The sequence below is a fragment of the Scyliorhinus canicula genome, chromosome 8 (assembly GCF_902713615.1).
Source record: "Scyliorhinus canicula chromosome 8, sScyCan1.1, whole genome shotgun sequence".
Taxonomy (NCBI): Eukaryota; Metazoa; Chordata; class Chondrichthyes; order Carcharhiniformes; family Scyliorhinidae; genus Scyliorhinus; species Scyliorhinus canicula.
This window is the reverse complement of record NC_052153.1, coordinates 32147866-32161312: the sequence shown is the minus strand read 5'-3', so window position 1 is coordinate 32161312 and position 13447 is coordinate 32147866. Positions and strand designations below refer to the sequence as shown.

Sequence of the window (13447 nt, the reverse complement as noted above, 5' to 3'; positions counted from 1 at the left end):
TGCAGGGTAGGTGGATTGGCCACGCTAAATTGCCCCTTAATTGGATAAAATGAATTGGGTACTCTACATTTATATTTTTAAAAATTCTGGAATTAAAAGTCGAATGGTGACCATGAAACCATTGTCAGTTGTCATAAAACCCATCTGGTTCATTAATGTCCTTCAGGGAAGAACATCTGCCATCCTAACCTGGTCTGACCGACAAATTACTCCAGATCTACAGCAATGTGGTTAACTCTCAAATGCCCACTGAAATGGAGGGCAGTTGGGGATGGTCAATAAATGCTGGCCCGGCCAGCGATGTCAACAACCTGTTAATGAATTTCTAAAAAAGATGCACTCCATACGATTCAAAATTTCTTTTTACAATTTACAGAAAATATATACATCTTGTAAGGGTCCTTCCTGTCCCTTCTTGTTTATTCCCTGTCTTGTCCCCTGTTTTCCACTTTCTTTTATTTCTGCCTGATGGAACCATCAATTCACGAGACACGTGTTTTAAGATATGAACAGTGGTTTTAATCTACTTACTACAGAGCCAGCCTGTTACCCGTTGAACTCTCGATGAACTGCAGGCTGGCTCTGGACACGGTTATTTATACAGCAGTCAAGGGGAGGAGTTGTGGGCGGAGCCAAGGGTGGAGCCCTGTACAAACTCCTGAGCATTCCCAGAGCTACTCCCCCTAGTGGTCGGATAACGCTACTGCGCTTACAATAGTATTGGTAAATACAGTGTGAATTACTACGTTACATTCACCACATTCACCCCCTGCAAAAAAAATCAAGTCCGGCGGGGGTGGTGGTCTACAAAGTAAGTCTGTCCGGTGGTCGAACTGTCGGCTGTGATCTGCGGAGCACCGGGGTTGCAGCCTCTTGCGGTGGCTGGATGGGTGTTGTGTGCTGGGGTATGATGGCGGACTCCAGGGAGGGTTGTGTCCAAGCTTCATACTCTTCTGGTTTGACCGGGGACAGGGGGTGCTGGGGGCTGGCCGGTGCGGGTGCACGGAACTGGTGGAGTGAGCTCGTGGCCTCGGGGGCGCGAGGGGGCGGCAGCATGGGGTGTAGGGTGAGGGGTCCTTCTGTGGGGGTAGAGGGGGCGCTGGATCCAGCGGGTGCCAGATCCCGGAGGGTTTCTGTGTCCTGGCGGCCGTCAGGGAACTCGACGAAGGCGTACTGGGGGTTGGAGTGGAGCAGGCGCACCTTCTCAACAAGGGGGTCGGTTTTGTGTGCCCTGACGTGTTTCCTCAGGAGTACTGGGCCCAGTGTCCTCAGCTATGCCGGAAGTGAGACCCCCATGATAGTTCCCACTGTAAAAAATGAAGAGCCTCTCGTGACGGGTCTGATTGGTCGCTGTACATAAGAGGGACGTAATAGCGTGGAGCGGTCTGGGAGACTTGGAGCTTTCTAGACCGGAGGGTCAGTAGGACGGTCTTTCAGACCGTTGCGTTCTCCCTCTCCACCTGCCCGTTCCCCCTGGGGTTGTAGCTGGTAGTCCTGCTCGAGGCAATGCCCATGTCGAGCAGGTACTGACGCAGCTCGTCGCTCATGAAGGACGAACCCCGGTCGCTGTGCACGTAGCTGGGGAAACCAAACAGGGTGAAGATGCTATGCAGGGCCCTAATGACTGTGTGGGAGGTCATGTCGAGGCACGGGATAGCAAATGGGAAGCGGAAGAACTCATCTACGACGCTTAGAAAGTAGACGTTCCTGTTAGTTGAGGGGAGTGGCCCTTTGAAATCAACCGCGAGGCGTTCAAAGTGCCTAGAAGCCTTGACCAAGTGGGCCCTGTCTGGTCTATAGAAGTGCGGTTTGCACTCCGCACAGATCGGGCAGTCCCTGGTGACCGCTTTTACCTCCTCGTTGGAGAAAGGAAGGTTTTGGGCTCTGATGTAGTGGGCGAGCCGGGTGACCCCCGGGTGGCAGAGGTCGTTGTGGATGACTTTCAGTCTGTCAATCTGCGCGCTGGCGCATGTCCCGCGGGATAGGGCATCCGGAGGCTCATTGAGCTTCCCGGGTCGATACTTAATATCATAGCTGTAGGTGGAGAGTTCGATCCTCACCGAAGAATTTTATCATTTTTTATTTTGCCCCTTTGCGAGTTATCAAACATAAAGGCAACCGATCTTTGGTCGGTGATGAGGGTGAACCTCCTACCTGCGAGGTAGTGCCTCCAGTAATGAATAGCCTCCACAATGGCTTCTGCTACTTTCTCGACTGAGGAGTGTCGGAGTTCTGAAGCGGAGAGGGTACGGGAGAAAAATGCGACTGGTCTCCCTGCCTGATTTAGTCTGGCTATTAAAGCTACCTCTGAGGTGTCGCTCTCAACCTGGAATGCAGTGGATTCATCCACTGCCCGCATGGCCGCTTTGGCGATGTCCTCCTTGGTGCAGTTTGAAGGCCTGGCGTGCCTCAGCTGACAGGGGAAATCGTGTGGCCTTAAAGAGTGGGCGGGCTTTGTCCGCATATTGAGGGACCCACTGGGCGTAGTAGGAGAAGAAGCCCAAGCACCGTTTGAGGGCCTTGGGGCAATGGGGGAGGGGGAGTTCTAAGAGTCCGGTCCGCATACGGTCCGGGTCTGGGCCCAGGACTCTGTTTTCCACGACGTAGCTGAGAATGGCCAGTCTGTTTGTGCGGAAAATGCATTTCTCTTTGTTGTAGGTGATGTTTAATTTCTGTGCCGTCTGGAAAAAACGGTGGAGGTTGGCATCGTGGTCCTGCTGGTCATAGCCGCAGATGGTGACATTGTCCAAGTACGGAAACGTGGCCCGCAGCCCGTACTGGTCCACCATTCGGTCCATTGCTCGTTGGAACACCGAAACCCCATTCGTGACGCCGAAGGGGACCCGGAGGAAATGGAAGAGGTGGCCATCGGCCTCGAATGCTGTGTAGTGGCGGTCCTCCGGGCGGATTGGGAGCTGGTGGTATGCAAACTTCAGATCCACCGTGGAAAAGAGCCGATACTGTGCGATCTGATTTACTATGTCTGCAATCCTGGGGAGGGGATACGCGTCGAGGAGTGGAAATCTATTTATGGTCTGACTATAGTCGACAACCATGCGGAATCTTTCCCCGGTCTTAATGACCACCACCTGAGCTCTCCAGGGACTATTGCTGGCCTCTATAATCCCCTCACTGAGAAGCCTTCGGACCTCTGATCTGATAAATACCCTATCCTGCAGGCTGTATCGCCTGCTACGAGTGGCTACGGGTTTACAGTCCTTTGTGAGATTTGCGAAGAGAGGAGGGGAGGGATTCGCAGCATAGCAAGGCTGCAGATAGTGAGTGGGGGCAGGGGCCCGCCGAAGCTGAGGGTGAGGCTCTTAAGGTTACATTGAAAATCTAGGCCTAATAAGAGTGGTGTGCAGAGGTCGGGCAAAACGTAGAGCTGAAATTTTGAGTAGCTAGCGCCTCGGATTGTGAGTGTGGCGGCGGTGCGCCCCTGGATCTGTACAGAATGGGAGCCTGAAGCGTGCAAGATAGTTTGCCGCACGGGGAAAATGGGGAGCGAACAGCGTCTTACCAGGTCTGGGTGTATGAAGCTCTCAGTGCTCCCGGAGTCAAAAAGGCATGGCGTGTTGTACCCGTTGATTTGGACCTCTGCCATCGAATTTCGCAAATGCTTCGGGTGTGATTGATCCAGGGTGACTGCGCCGAGTTGCGGGCCACTTGACGAGTGCCCGGGGAGGTCGTACTCTTCCGATGAGTTGTCCGAGCGTGGAGATGCAGGTCGGGCCCGTGGATCGCACGTGGCTGTGGCGAGGAAGATGGCATCCAAGATTGCAGCCCCCATGAGTCGCACGTGGCTGGGCCGCGTGGTGGAGGTTTGCCAAGATGACGGCCCCCATGGATCGCACATGGCGGGAGGGGGTGGGGTCGGGGCATAGGCCGCAGCGTTTCGGGCCCTGCGGGTGAGGGAAGCGATTACTTCGTGCCGCTGGGGAGTTGGAAGCTGGGGCCCTTTTTGCGAGGAACACTCTTGCGTAGTGGCCTTTCTGCCCGCAGCTGCTGCAGGTTGCGTTGCGGGCCGTGCAGTGCTGCCGCGGGTGCTGATTCTGGCCGCAGAAATGGCAGGCTGGAGCAGCCTAGTGGCTGGGCGGCCGTGTGGCACAGGCCTGGGGGAGTCGCTGGTCGGGGGCCCATGATTGGGTCACGGGGTCCGCGGGTAACGAGGTGAGGCTGTGGAAGGAGACCTCCATCGTGGTAGCAATTTCCGCAGTTGTTTCTAAGTCTTGGGCCCCCTTTTCCAGCAGGCGTTGGCGCACATAATTAGACCTGAGGCCCACTACAAAAACATCGCGTACAGCAAGTTCTCTATGTTCAGCCGCGGTAACCGCTTGATAGTTACAGTCATTAGATAGATTATTGAGCTCTCTTAAAAATTCGGCGAGTGATTCTGTAGGCCCCTGGCGGCGAGTCGTGAACACATGGCGTGCGTAAACTTCGTTAATGGGCGTTACATCTTACATCTTACATACATCTTATCTAGTATCGCTAGCGCTGCAGTATATTAACCGGCCGAGTTTAGTTGCGTAGAGATTCTGTGGCTCACCCTCGCGTGCAGTGGACTTAATTTCTGTTCCTCTGATGTTTCGACTGTGCTCGCTTCTGCCAGGTAGGCCTTAAAGCACCGCAGCCAGTGGGAGAAGATTTCTTTTGCCTCTGCATCCTGTGGGTCGAGGTCCAGGCTTGAGGGCTGATTCCATGATCGATCCTGACTGTTCTTAAGTAGATTAAATTGATGGAACCATCAATTCATGAGACACGTGTTTTAAGACATGAACAGTGGTTTTAATCTACTTACTACAGAGCCAGCCTGTTACCCGTTGAACTCTCGATGAACTGCAGGCTGGCCCTGGACATGGTTATTTATACAGCAGTCAAGGGGGAGGAGTCGTAGGTGGAGCCAAGGGTGGAGCCCTGTACAAACTCCTGAGCATTCCCAGAGCTACTCCCCCTAGTGGGCGGATAACGCTACTGCGCTTACAATAGTATTGGTAAATACAGTGTGAATTACTACGTTACATTCACCACACTGCCATTACATCTTTCATCCATGGATGATTTATGGGCAACCTGTCATTTCAATTCAAGTGGAAGAAAGCCTTGGACTGTGGCTTCAATTCAAATGGAAAAACGGAGAAGGCTGTGCTGATTTAAATTGTGGATTGACACCACTGACAGCGATTGACTGGGACTCAGTTGGATTGATTTGGCTGGTGGTCAATAAATGAGACCATAAGGCTGTGCTCTGCCCAATAACAGGTAGTGATCAGATATTATCCCGCTGGAATGTTTTTCAGAGCCACAAGGTTCCATTTGATTTTCACTATTGATTCTGGCAGCAGAGGTAAAAGATCATTTAAAAAAATGCAGCCACCTCTCTCTTTCCAATGAGTCGGTGGATGGTGGATTCCTGAAAACAGGACTGGAAGGCAGGCCACAAACTGAGAGCAAAGTCTGATGAAACAGGGACTCTGTCTCACCAGGAAAAGTATGAGTACAGGCTGCAAAGCAAGGATTGCGATTCCCAAGCTTACTGTGGAGAAAGCCTGCATGGACCCATCATCTGGAGTTTAATCGGGCAGCATGGTCATCACACGCTTGGTGGGCCGAAGGGCCTGTTCCTGTGCTGCACTTTTCTTTGTTCTTTGACTCAAGTTCACCACAAGCCTGCGTCACGCAGTAGCCAGCCAACTCTGGGGGGGGGGGGGGGGGTGCCAAGTGTTGTATTTGCGGTCAAAACAAACACCCCAGGCAGCGCTGCCCAGCGCAGAGCGCGACCTGCAACAGGTGTGGGAAGAAAGGACACTTGGTTTCTGTTTGCCAGATCCGGTCGGTCGGCGCTGTTTCCAAGCCCGGCATTTCTACACCCCCAACGGGCGGCCCAGAGGCGCCACCATCTTCGATACCGCCCGCCATGGGCGCCGCCATCTTCGGCGCCATTTTGAGCTGCGCCTCAGGACCTCTGCTCGTCTGACTGTTTGCCGCCTACCGCGACCTCCGCCACCGTTGACCAGCTCGGAACCTCCCAGCACCTTCCGCAGCTCGCCTCCATCACCCTGGATCAGTCTCGGCCTCGCGATCGCTGCGATCAACGGGTGAAGATCAACGGGCACGAGACGACCTGCCTCTTTGACTCCGGGAGCACAGAGAGTTTAATCCACCCCACTACGGTAAGGGCACTGCTCCCTCCCGGTACACCCCATCACCCAGAAAATCCCCCTGGCCTCCGGATCCCATTCTGTGGAATTCCGAGGGTACTGTATCGCGACCCTCACCGTCCAGGGTGTAGTGTTCAGCAACTTACGACTCTACGTCCTCCCCCAACTCTGCGCTGCCCTGTTGCTCATCCTGGATTTTCAATGCCATCTCCAAAGCCTGACTTTAAAATTCGGCGGACTCATACCCCCCTCACCTTCTGTGGCCTCACGACCCTTAAGGTCGATCCACCTTCCCTGTTTGCGAACCTCACCCCGGACTGCAAACCCGTCACCACTAGGAGCAGATGGTACAGTGCCCAGGACAGTACCTTCACAGATCGGGGCCCACTTATCAGCGGGCCGGCCTCTCTGGCTGGCAGCCTCCTTTCTTCTGCTCTGGCCCCTGTCATCCTGCACCATGTTGTGTCGGGGCCGGCCCGTTGAAGGAAGCCACTGCACGGCACATGCGCGGATCTCACGTTTGATGCCGGAATCAGCAGCTGGAGCGGCGTGAACTGCTCCAGTGCCATGCTGGCCCCGTGTAGGGGCCAAAATTGCTGATCCTGAGGCCATGTTGACGCCGTTGAGAAACGCGATGGCGTCAACAGCCTCAGAATCACAGAATCCCACCCACAGTGTCCAGGTACCACTCCCCCTCCCCGATGTGCCACAGTGTCCGGAGCTTAGAATCCAATGACAGAATTCTGCAACAGATAACTCACCTCTGGACTCAGCCAAAGCATACCCACCATCTACAAGACTCACATCAATTGTGTTGTGGAATACCTTCCATGGGCCTGGATGAGTGGAGCTCCAGCAAATCTCATTGAGCTCGACACCATACAGAACAAAGCAGACTGTTTGATTGGCACCGTCTTAAACATTCACTTCCCCCACCACCGACATGTAAAGCAGCAACTCCACAAGGAGGCAGAGCGTAAATCAAGAAATATGTGCAGGTTAGGTAGATTGGCCAGGTTATATGAAATGGCCACGCCAAATTGCCCCATAGTGTCCAAAGATGTCCAGTTTCGGTGGATTGGCCATGCTAAATTGGGGCAGCACGGTAGCATGGTGGTTAGCATAAATGCTTCACAGCTCCAGGGTCCCAGGTTCGGTTCCCGGCTGGGTCACCGTCTGTCCGGAGCCTGCACGTCCTCCCCGTGTGTGCGTGGGTTTCCTCCGGGTGCTCCGGTTTCCTCCCACATTCCAAAGATGTGCGGGTTAGGTGGATTGGCCATGCTAAATTGCCCGTAGTGTCCTAAAAAGTAAGGTTAAGGGGGGGGGGTTGTTGGGTTACGGGTATAGGGTGGATACGTGGGTTTGAGTAGGGTTATCATTGCTCGGCACAACATCGAGGGCCGAAGGGCCTGTTCTGTGCTGTACTGTTCTATGTTCTATGTTCTATAAACTGCCCCTTGGTGTCCAAAGATGTCCAGGTTCGGTGGATTGGCCATGCTAAACTGCCCCTTAGTGTTCAGAAATGTGTAGGTTAGTCGGGGTTACACAGATGGGGTGAGGAAGTGGGCATAGGTAAGGTGCTCTTTCAGAGGGTTAGAGCAGACCCAATGGACCAAATTGTCTCCTTCTGCCCTGCGATTCTGAGGATATATTGTTACTAAAAGTAAAATCAAACAGTTCATCAGGTGGAGAAATTGCACAAAGCTCTTTGGGTTTTAGTTATGGTCACGAATGAGATTTTCATAACTCATTAATGTTCTTTGTGCTAAGTGATGCGACCATCAATTGACTCGAGTCAAGAGTAGAAGTAAACTGTGGCTTTAATCAACTTAGAACAGTGCGTGCCTGCGACTAATCCAATACTGAGAACCGCCTACAGGTCAACTGCTCTTTATACCTCCCTTCAAGGGGAGGAGCCATGGGCGGAGTCCATACATGTTCCTTTATGGCTGATGCCCATAGGAGAAGCTCACAAGGGCAACAACATAGCACAGATACAAATACAAGGGCAACAGCACAGATACAAATACAATGGTGGATTATTGGCATAATACATTCACCACATTCACCCCCTGTTAAAAAATGATGTCCGGCGGGGGTGACCCCCTGCCAGTGGGAAACTGGGAGATTCCTGGACTGCAGGGTCAATAGGACGGTCTTCCAGACTGTTGCGTTCTCCCTCTCCACCTGCCAGTTTCCCCTGGGGTTATAACTGGTAGTCCTGCTCGAGGCGATGCCCTTACTGAGCAGGTACTGACGCAATTCGTTGCTCATGAACTCCGAGCCCCGGTCACTGTGGACATAATTGGGGAAACCAAACAGGGTGAAGACACTATGTAGGGCTTTAATGACGGTGGACGTGGTCATGTCGGGGCACGGGATTGCAAAGGGGAAGCGGGAGAACTCATCAATAATATTGAGGAAATATGTATTGCGGTTATTGGAGGGGAGGGGCCCTTTGAAATCGATACTGAGGCGCTCAAAGGGCCGGGATGCCTTTATCTGGTCGATAGAAGTGCGGTTTACACTCCGCACAGATCTGACAGTTCCTGGTCATGGCTCTGACCTCCTCGGTGGAGTAGGGCAGGTTGCGGGTCTTGATATAGTGGATAGGCCGGCAGAGGTTATCTTGGATAGCCCATAGTCGGTCATCTTGCGCGCTGGTGCATGTGCCGCGGGACAGGGCATCTGGGGGCTCGTTGAACTTCCCAGGACGATATACTAGATTGTAATTATAGGTGGAGAGTTAGATCCTCCACCTCAAGATCTTATCATTCTTGATCTTGCCCCGCTGCATATTGTCGAACATGAAGGCTACCGATCGTTGGTCGGTGATGGGGGTAAACCTCCTACCAGCGAGGTAGTGCCTCCAGTGCTGTACGGTTTCCACGATGGCTTGGGCCTCCTTCTCGACAGAGGAGTGCCGAATTTTGGAGGTGGTAAGGGTGCGCGAAAAAAACGCTACCGGTCTGCCTGCTTGATTTGAGGGTAGCGGCGAGAACGACCTCTGATGCATCGCTCTCCACCTGGTAGGGGATGGACTTGTCCACCGCGCGCATCGCGGCTTTGGCGATGTCAGCCTTGATGCAGCTGAAGGCCTGGCGGGCCTCAGTTGCCAGTGGGAAGATGGTGGCCTTGATTAGTGGGCGGGCTTTGTCCGCATAGTTGGGGACCCGCTGGGCATAATATGAAAAGAACCCGAGGCACCTCTTCAGGGCCTTGGGGCAGTGGGGGAGGGGAAGTTGCAGGAGGTGGCGCATACGATCAGGGTCAGGTCCTAGAACCCGGTTTTCCATGACATAGCCGAGGATGGCTAGTCTGGTTGTGCGGAAAATGCATTTCTCCTTGTTGTACGTGAAGTTTAGGGTTTGGGAGGTTTGGAAAAATCTGTGGAGGTTGGCGTCGTGGTCCTGCTGATCATGGCCGCAGATGGTGACATTGTCCAAGTACGGAAATGTGGCCCGCAGCCCGTACTGGTCCACCATTCGGTCCATTGTTCTTTGGAACACCGAAACCCCGTCCGTGACGCCAAAGGGGACCCGGAGGAAGTGGAAAAGGCGGCCGTCTGCCTCAAAAGCCGTGTAGTGGCGGTCCAAGGGCGGATTGGGAGCTGGTGGTATGCAGACATCAGATCCACTGTGGAGAACACCCGGTAATGCGCGATCTGATTAACCATGTCTGCAATCCGGGGAAGGGGGTACGCATCGAGTTGCGTGTACCGGTTTATGGTTTGGCTGTAATCTCCAACCATCCGGTTCTTTTCCCCGGTATTGACAACCACCACCTGAGCTCTCCAGGGGCTATTGCTGGCCTCGATGACTCCCTCCTGCAAGGGTCGCTGAACCTCGGACCTGATAAAAGGTGTAGAGAAGGCTGCGAGATACGCCTTGAAGCAGCGGAGCCAGTGCGAAAAAATTTAGTTCGCCTCCGCGGCCTGCGGATCGAGTTCCAGTCGGTCAGGTTTGAGGGCCGATTCCGTAATTGCGTTTAAGTTGATTAAATTGATGCGACCATCAATTCACTTGAGACAAGAGTAGAAGTAAACCGTGGCTTTAATCAACTTAGAACAGTGCGTGCCTGCGACTGATCCAATACTGAGAACCGCCGACAGGTCGACTGCTCTTTTTCCTCCCTTCAAGGGGAGGAGCCATGGGCCGAGCCCATACGTGCCCCAACATGTTCCCCTATAGATAATGCCAAACAACGGCCTATAGGAGAAGCCCACAAGGGCAACAGCACAGCACAGATACAAATACAAGGGCAACAACACAGATACAAATACAATGGTGGATTATTGACATAATACATTCACCACACCAAGTAACCAAAAACTTCCAACATGTTTTTGTTCTGAAAACCCAATTCGACATTGTAAACAAATGAAACTAGAATTTCCATGGAATTGTGTTAAAATGACCATCTTTCTAATCGTGTCCTTAATATCGAGTGTTAAACTGAGATTATTCTCTTCCATTTCAAAAGGATCTATTTGTGTTTCGGCACGAGTTGGCCATGCTGAGGATATCTACCTTGATGGGCATAGTGATGTTTGGAGGGATGTTCGGTCTCTTTTATGGTCAGCTGCTAAACGTTCTAACAGTAAGTAAGACTCCTGTTGTATTTTTTAAAAATATTTTTTATTCTCCTTTATCACATTTTCTTCAAAATTTACATCCAACAAACAGTAAACGGTAACGAATACAATGTCAAACCCCTTATTAACAACGATCCCATCTTTCCACCAAACCCCAAATAACAGCCCTCATGACAACATAAACGTCAAATAAAAAAAACAAAAAGGAATCAGGAATTGCCCATGGTCACCATTAACATGTATTGTCCACCCCACCCCCCACTAATATTCAAGGCCATCCAATCCCCAAAAGTGTTCAATGAATGACGCCCATGAATTGCAGAACTCCCCCCACCCCACCCCCCTCCCAGATCCTCTCCACTTCCTCTCGAAGACACCTCACTCAGTATCGGTCCCCTCCCCCAACTTTTCACTGCAGCTAGCCTCATTGAAACCTTTTCTGCCAGGCTCTGATGGCCGCAGCCCCTCCCCCCAACTCACTTCCGTTCACTGGCCAGCTCAAACAAGCCAGTGTGGAGGCCCCTGTCCAAGCCTCACTCCCCTCCAATCACCTCCCCCCTGCCCGGTCCCAGGAAAGCAAAGAAATCCCCTTCAACACACAGCCCCAGTGTAAACACACAAACCCCAAAGAACCATCATTGCAAAGGAAAATCCCAACTCTTACCTTGTCCAAGTAGACAGTGCTGACTCATTTAGCACATATACCAACATGCAATGAAAAAATAAAGCTACACTCTACAAACCCCCTACCCTCAGTACAAGACCAATCCACAGTCCCATTTCGCAATTCTCCCACAGCCCTTCTGCTGCACGATCAATTACACAAAGACGATGCAATCGAGGCTTTATTACACTAAGATGTGTAGCCTCCCACAGCAGCTGGTGAAGTGGCTGGTGTACAGGGAGCTCACATATTTATACTCCGCCTACTGGGCAGAGCCAGCAGGCAGGGAACTATCCCCGTATCTGTAGTACAGAGCCTTACCACAAAACACCTACACCGACATCCTCTATATATATATATATATATATATATATACACATCAGTGCTGACTACCACATTCACCCCCTATTAAGGTTGAGTCCAGTGGGGGTGGTGGAGAACTATATACAGGGAGACTTTTCAAAGTCCAGAGAGCAAAAAAAGATTGAGACAAGCAGCGTGGAGGGGAAAATTATGTACAGAGGGATGGTGTTTTAAAAGTCCAGGTCATGTTGCAGATTCAGCCGGTCCGCAGCCTTGATCTGCCGTTGGGAGCACCGCAGTGCTGACGGTGATTCTGGTGTCGGTTTGGTCTTCGATGACTCCAGGAGCGTATAGAAATCCTCTTCATCCTCGGGTGTGGGCAAGGGGAGGACGGATTGTCCCAGAGCGGCGGCTGCGGTGGGGTGCGCTAGGGGAGGGGAGGATGGCGCCAGGTCGGGGGGGCTGTGTGGGGAACCAGCTGGTGCCAAGTCCCTGAGGGAGACAGTATTTTGGCGGCCGTCGGGGTATGTTACATCGGGCGTACTGTGGGTTGGGGTGAAGTAGCTGTACTCTCTCAACCAATGGGTCCACCTTGCGGAGTCGTACGTGTTTATTGAGGAGTACAGGTCCTGGAGCTGCGAGCCAAGCTGGCAGCGACACCCCGGAGGTAGACTTCCTAGGGAAGGCAAAGAGATATTCTTGGGGTTTTTCATTAGTTGCGGAGCACAGTAGCGAACGAATGGAGTGCAGGGACTCGGGAAGGACCTCCTGCCAGTGGAAGGCTGGGCGATTTCTGGACCGTAGGGCCAGCTGGACAGCCCTCCTGTCCGTCCCATCCTCCCTCTCCACCTGTCCGTTTCCCCGGGGGCTATAGCTGGTCGTCCTGCTCGAGGCAATGCCCCTGTTGAGCAGGAACTGGCGCAGCTCATCGCTCATGAATGAGGATCCCCGGTCGCTGTGGACATAGGCGGGGAAACCGAACAGAGCGAAGATGGCGTTGAGGGCTTTGATGACTGTGGCAGGCACCATGTCAGGGCATGGGATGGCGAAGGGGAATCTGGAGTACTCATCGACCACACTGAGGAAGTACGTGTTTTGGTCAGTGGAGGGGAGGGGCCCTTTGAAGTCCACGCTGAGGCGTTCAAAGGGGTGGGAGGCCTTCACCAGACACACACGGTCTGGCCGGTAGAAGTGCGGTTTGCACTCCGCGCAGACCTGGCAGTCTCTGGTGATAGCCCTGACTTCCTGGATGGAGTAGGGCAGAAATGGTAAAAACGTGTGACCCCCGGGTGACAGAGGTTGTCGTGCAGAGTCGGGAGTCGGTCCACTTGTGCGCCGGCACATGTACCTCGGGATAGGGTATCGGGGGGGCACGTTGACCTTACCGGGGCGATACAAAATCTCATAGTTGTTGGTGGAAAGCTCGATCCTCCACCTCAAGATTTGTTTTTGATCTTGCCCCGCTGTGTGTTGTTGAACATGAAGTGAATCTCCTGCCGGCCAGGTAATGCCTCCAATGCCGCACAGCTTCTACTATGGCTTGGGCCTCCTTCTCGACGGAGGAGTGGCGAATTTCGGAGGCGTGTAGGGTTCGTGAGAAAAATACCACGGGCCTGCCTGCCTGGTTGAGGGTGGCGGCTGGAGCAACGTCTGATGCTTCGGTCTCGACTTGAAATGGTAACGTCTCGTCGACTGCGTGCATCGCGGCCGTGGCGATGTCAGCCT

At 52.9% G+C, this 13447-nt stretch overlaps 1 protein-coding gene across 4 annotated transcripts in view; it reads left to right on the top strand.

The window, feature by feature from the left end:
* zdhhc21 (zinc finger DHHC-type palmitoyltransferase 21) overlaps positions 1 to 13447 on the top strand; it is a 229507-nt gene that overhangs the window by 165418 nt on the left and 50642 nt on the right. For 3 of the 4 annotated variants that reach the window (XR_005461553.1, XM_038804354.1, XM_038804353.1), the window contains exon 6: positions 10644 to 10760. The exons of the other annotated variant lie outside the window; for it this stretch is intronic. Coding sequence is in view for 2 of the 3 variants with exons in the window: in XM_038804354.1 (XP_038660282.1) it covers positions 10644 to 10760 (117 nt within the window). In the remaining variant the exon portion in view is untranslated. The remainder of the gene's footprint in view (positions 1 to 10643; positions 10761 to 13447) is intronic. 4 annotated transcript variants of the gene reach the window in all.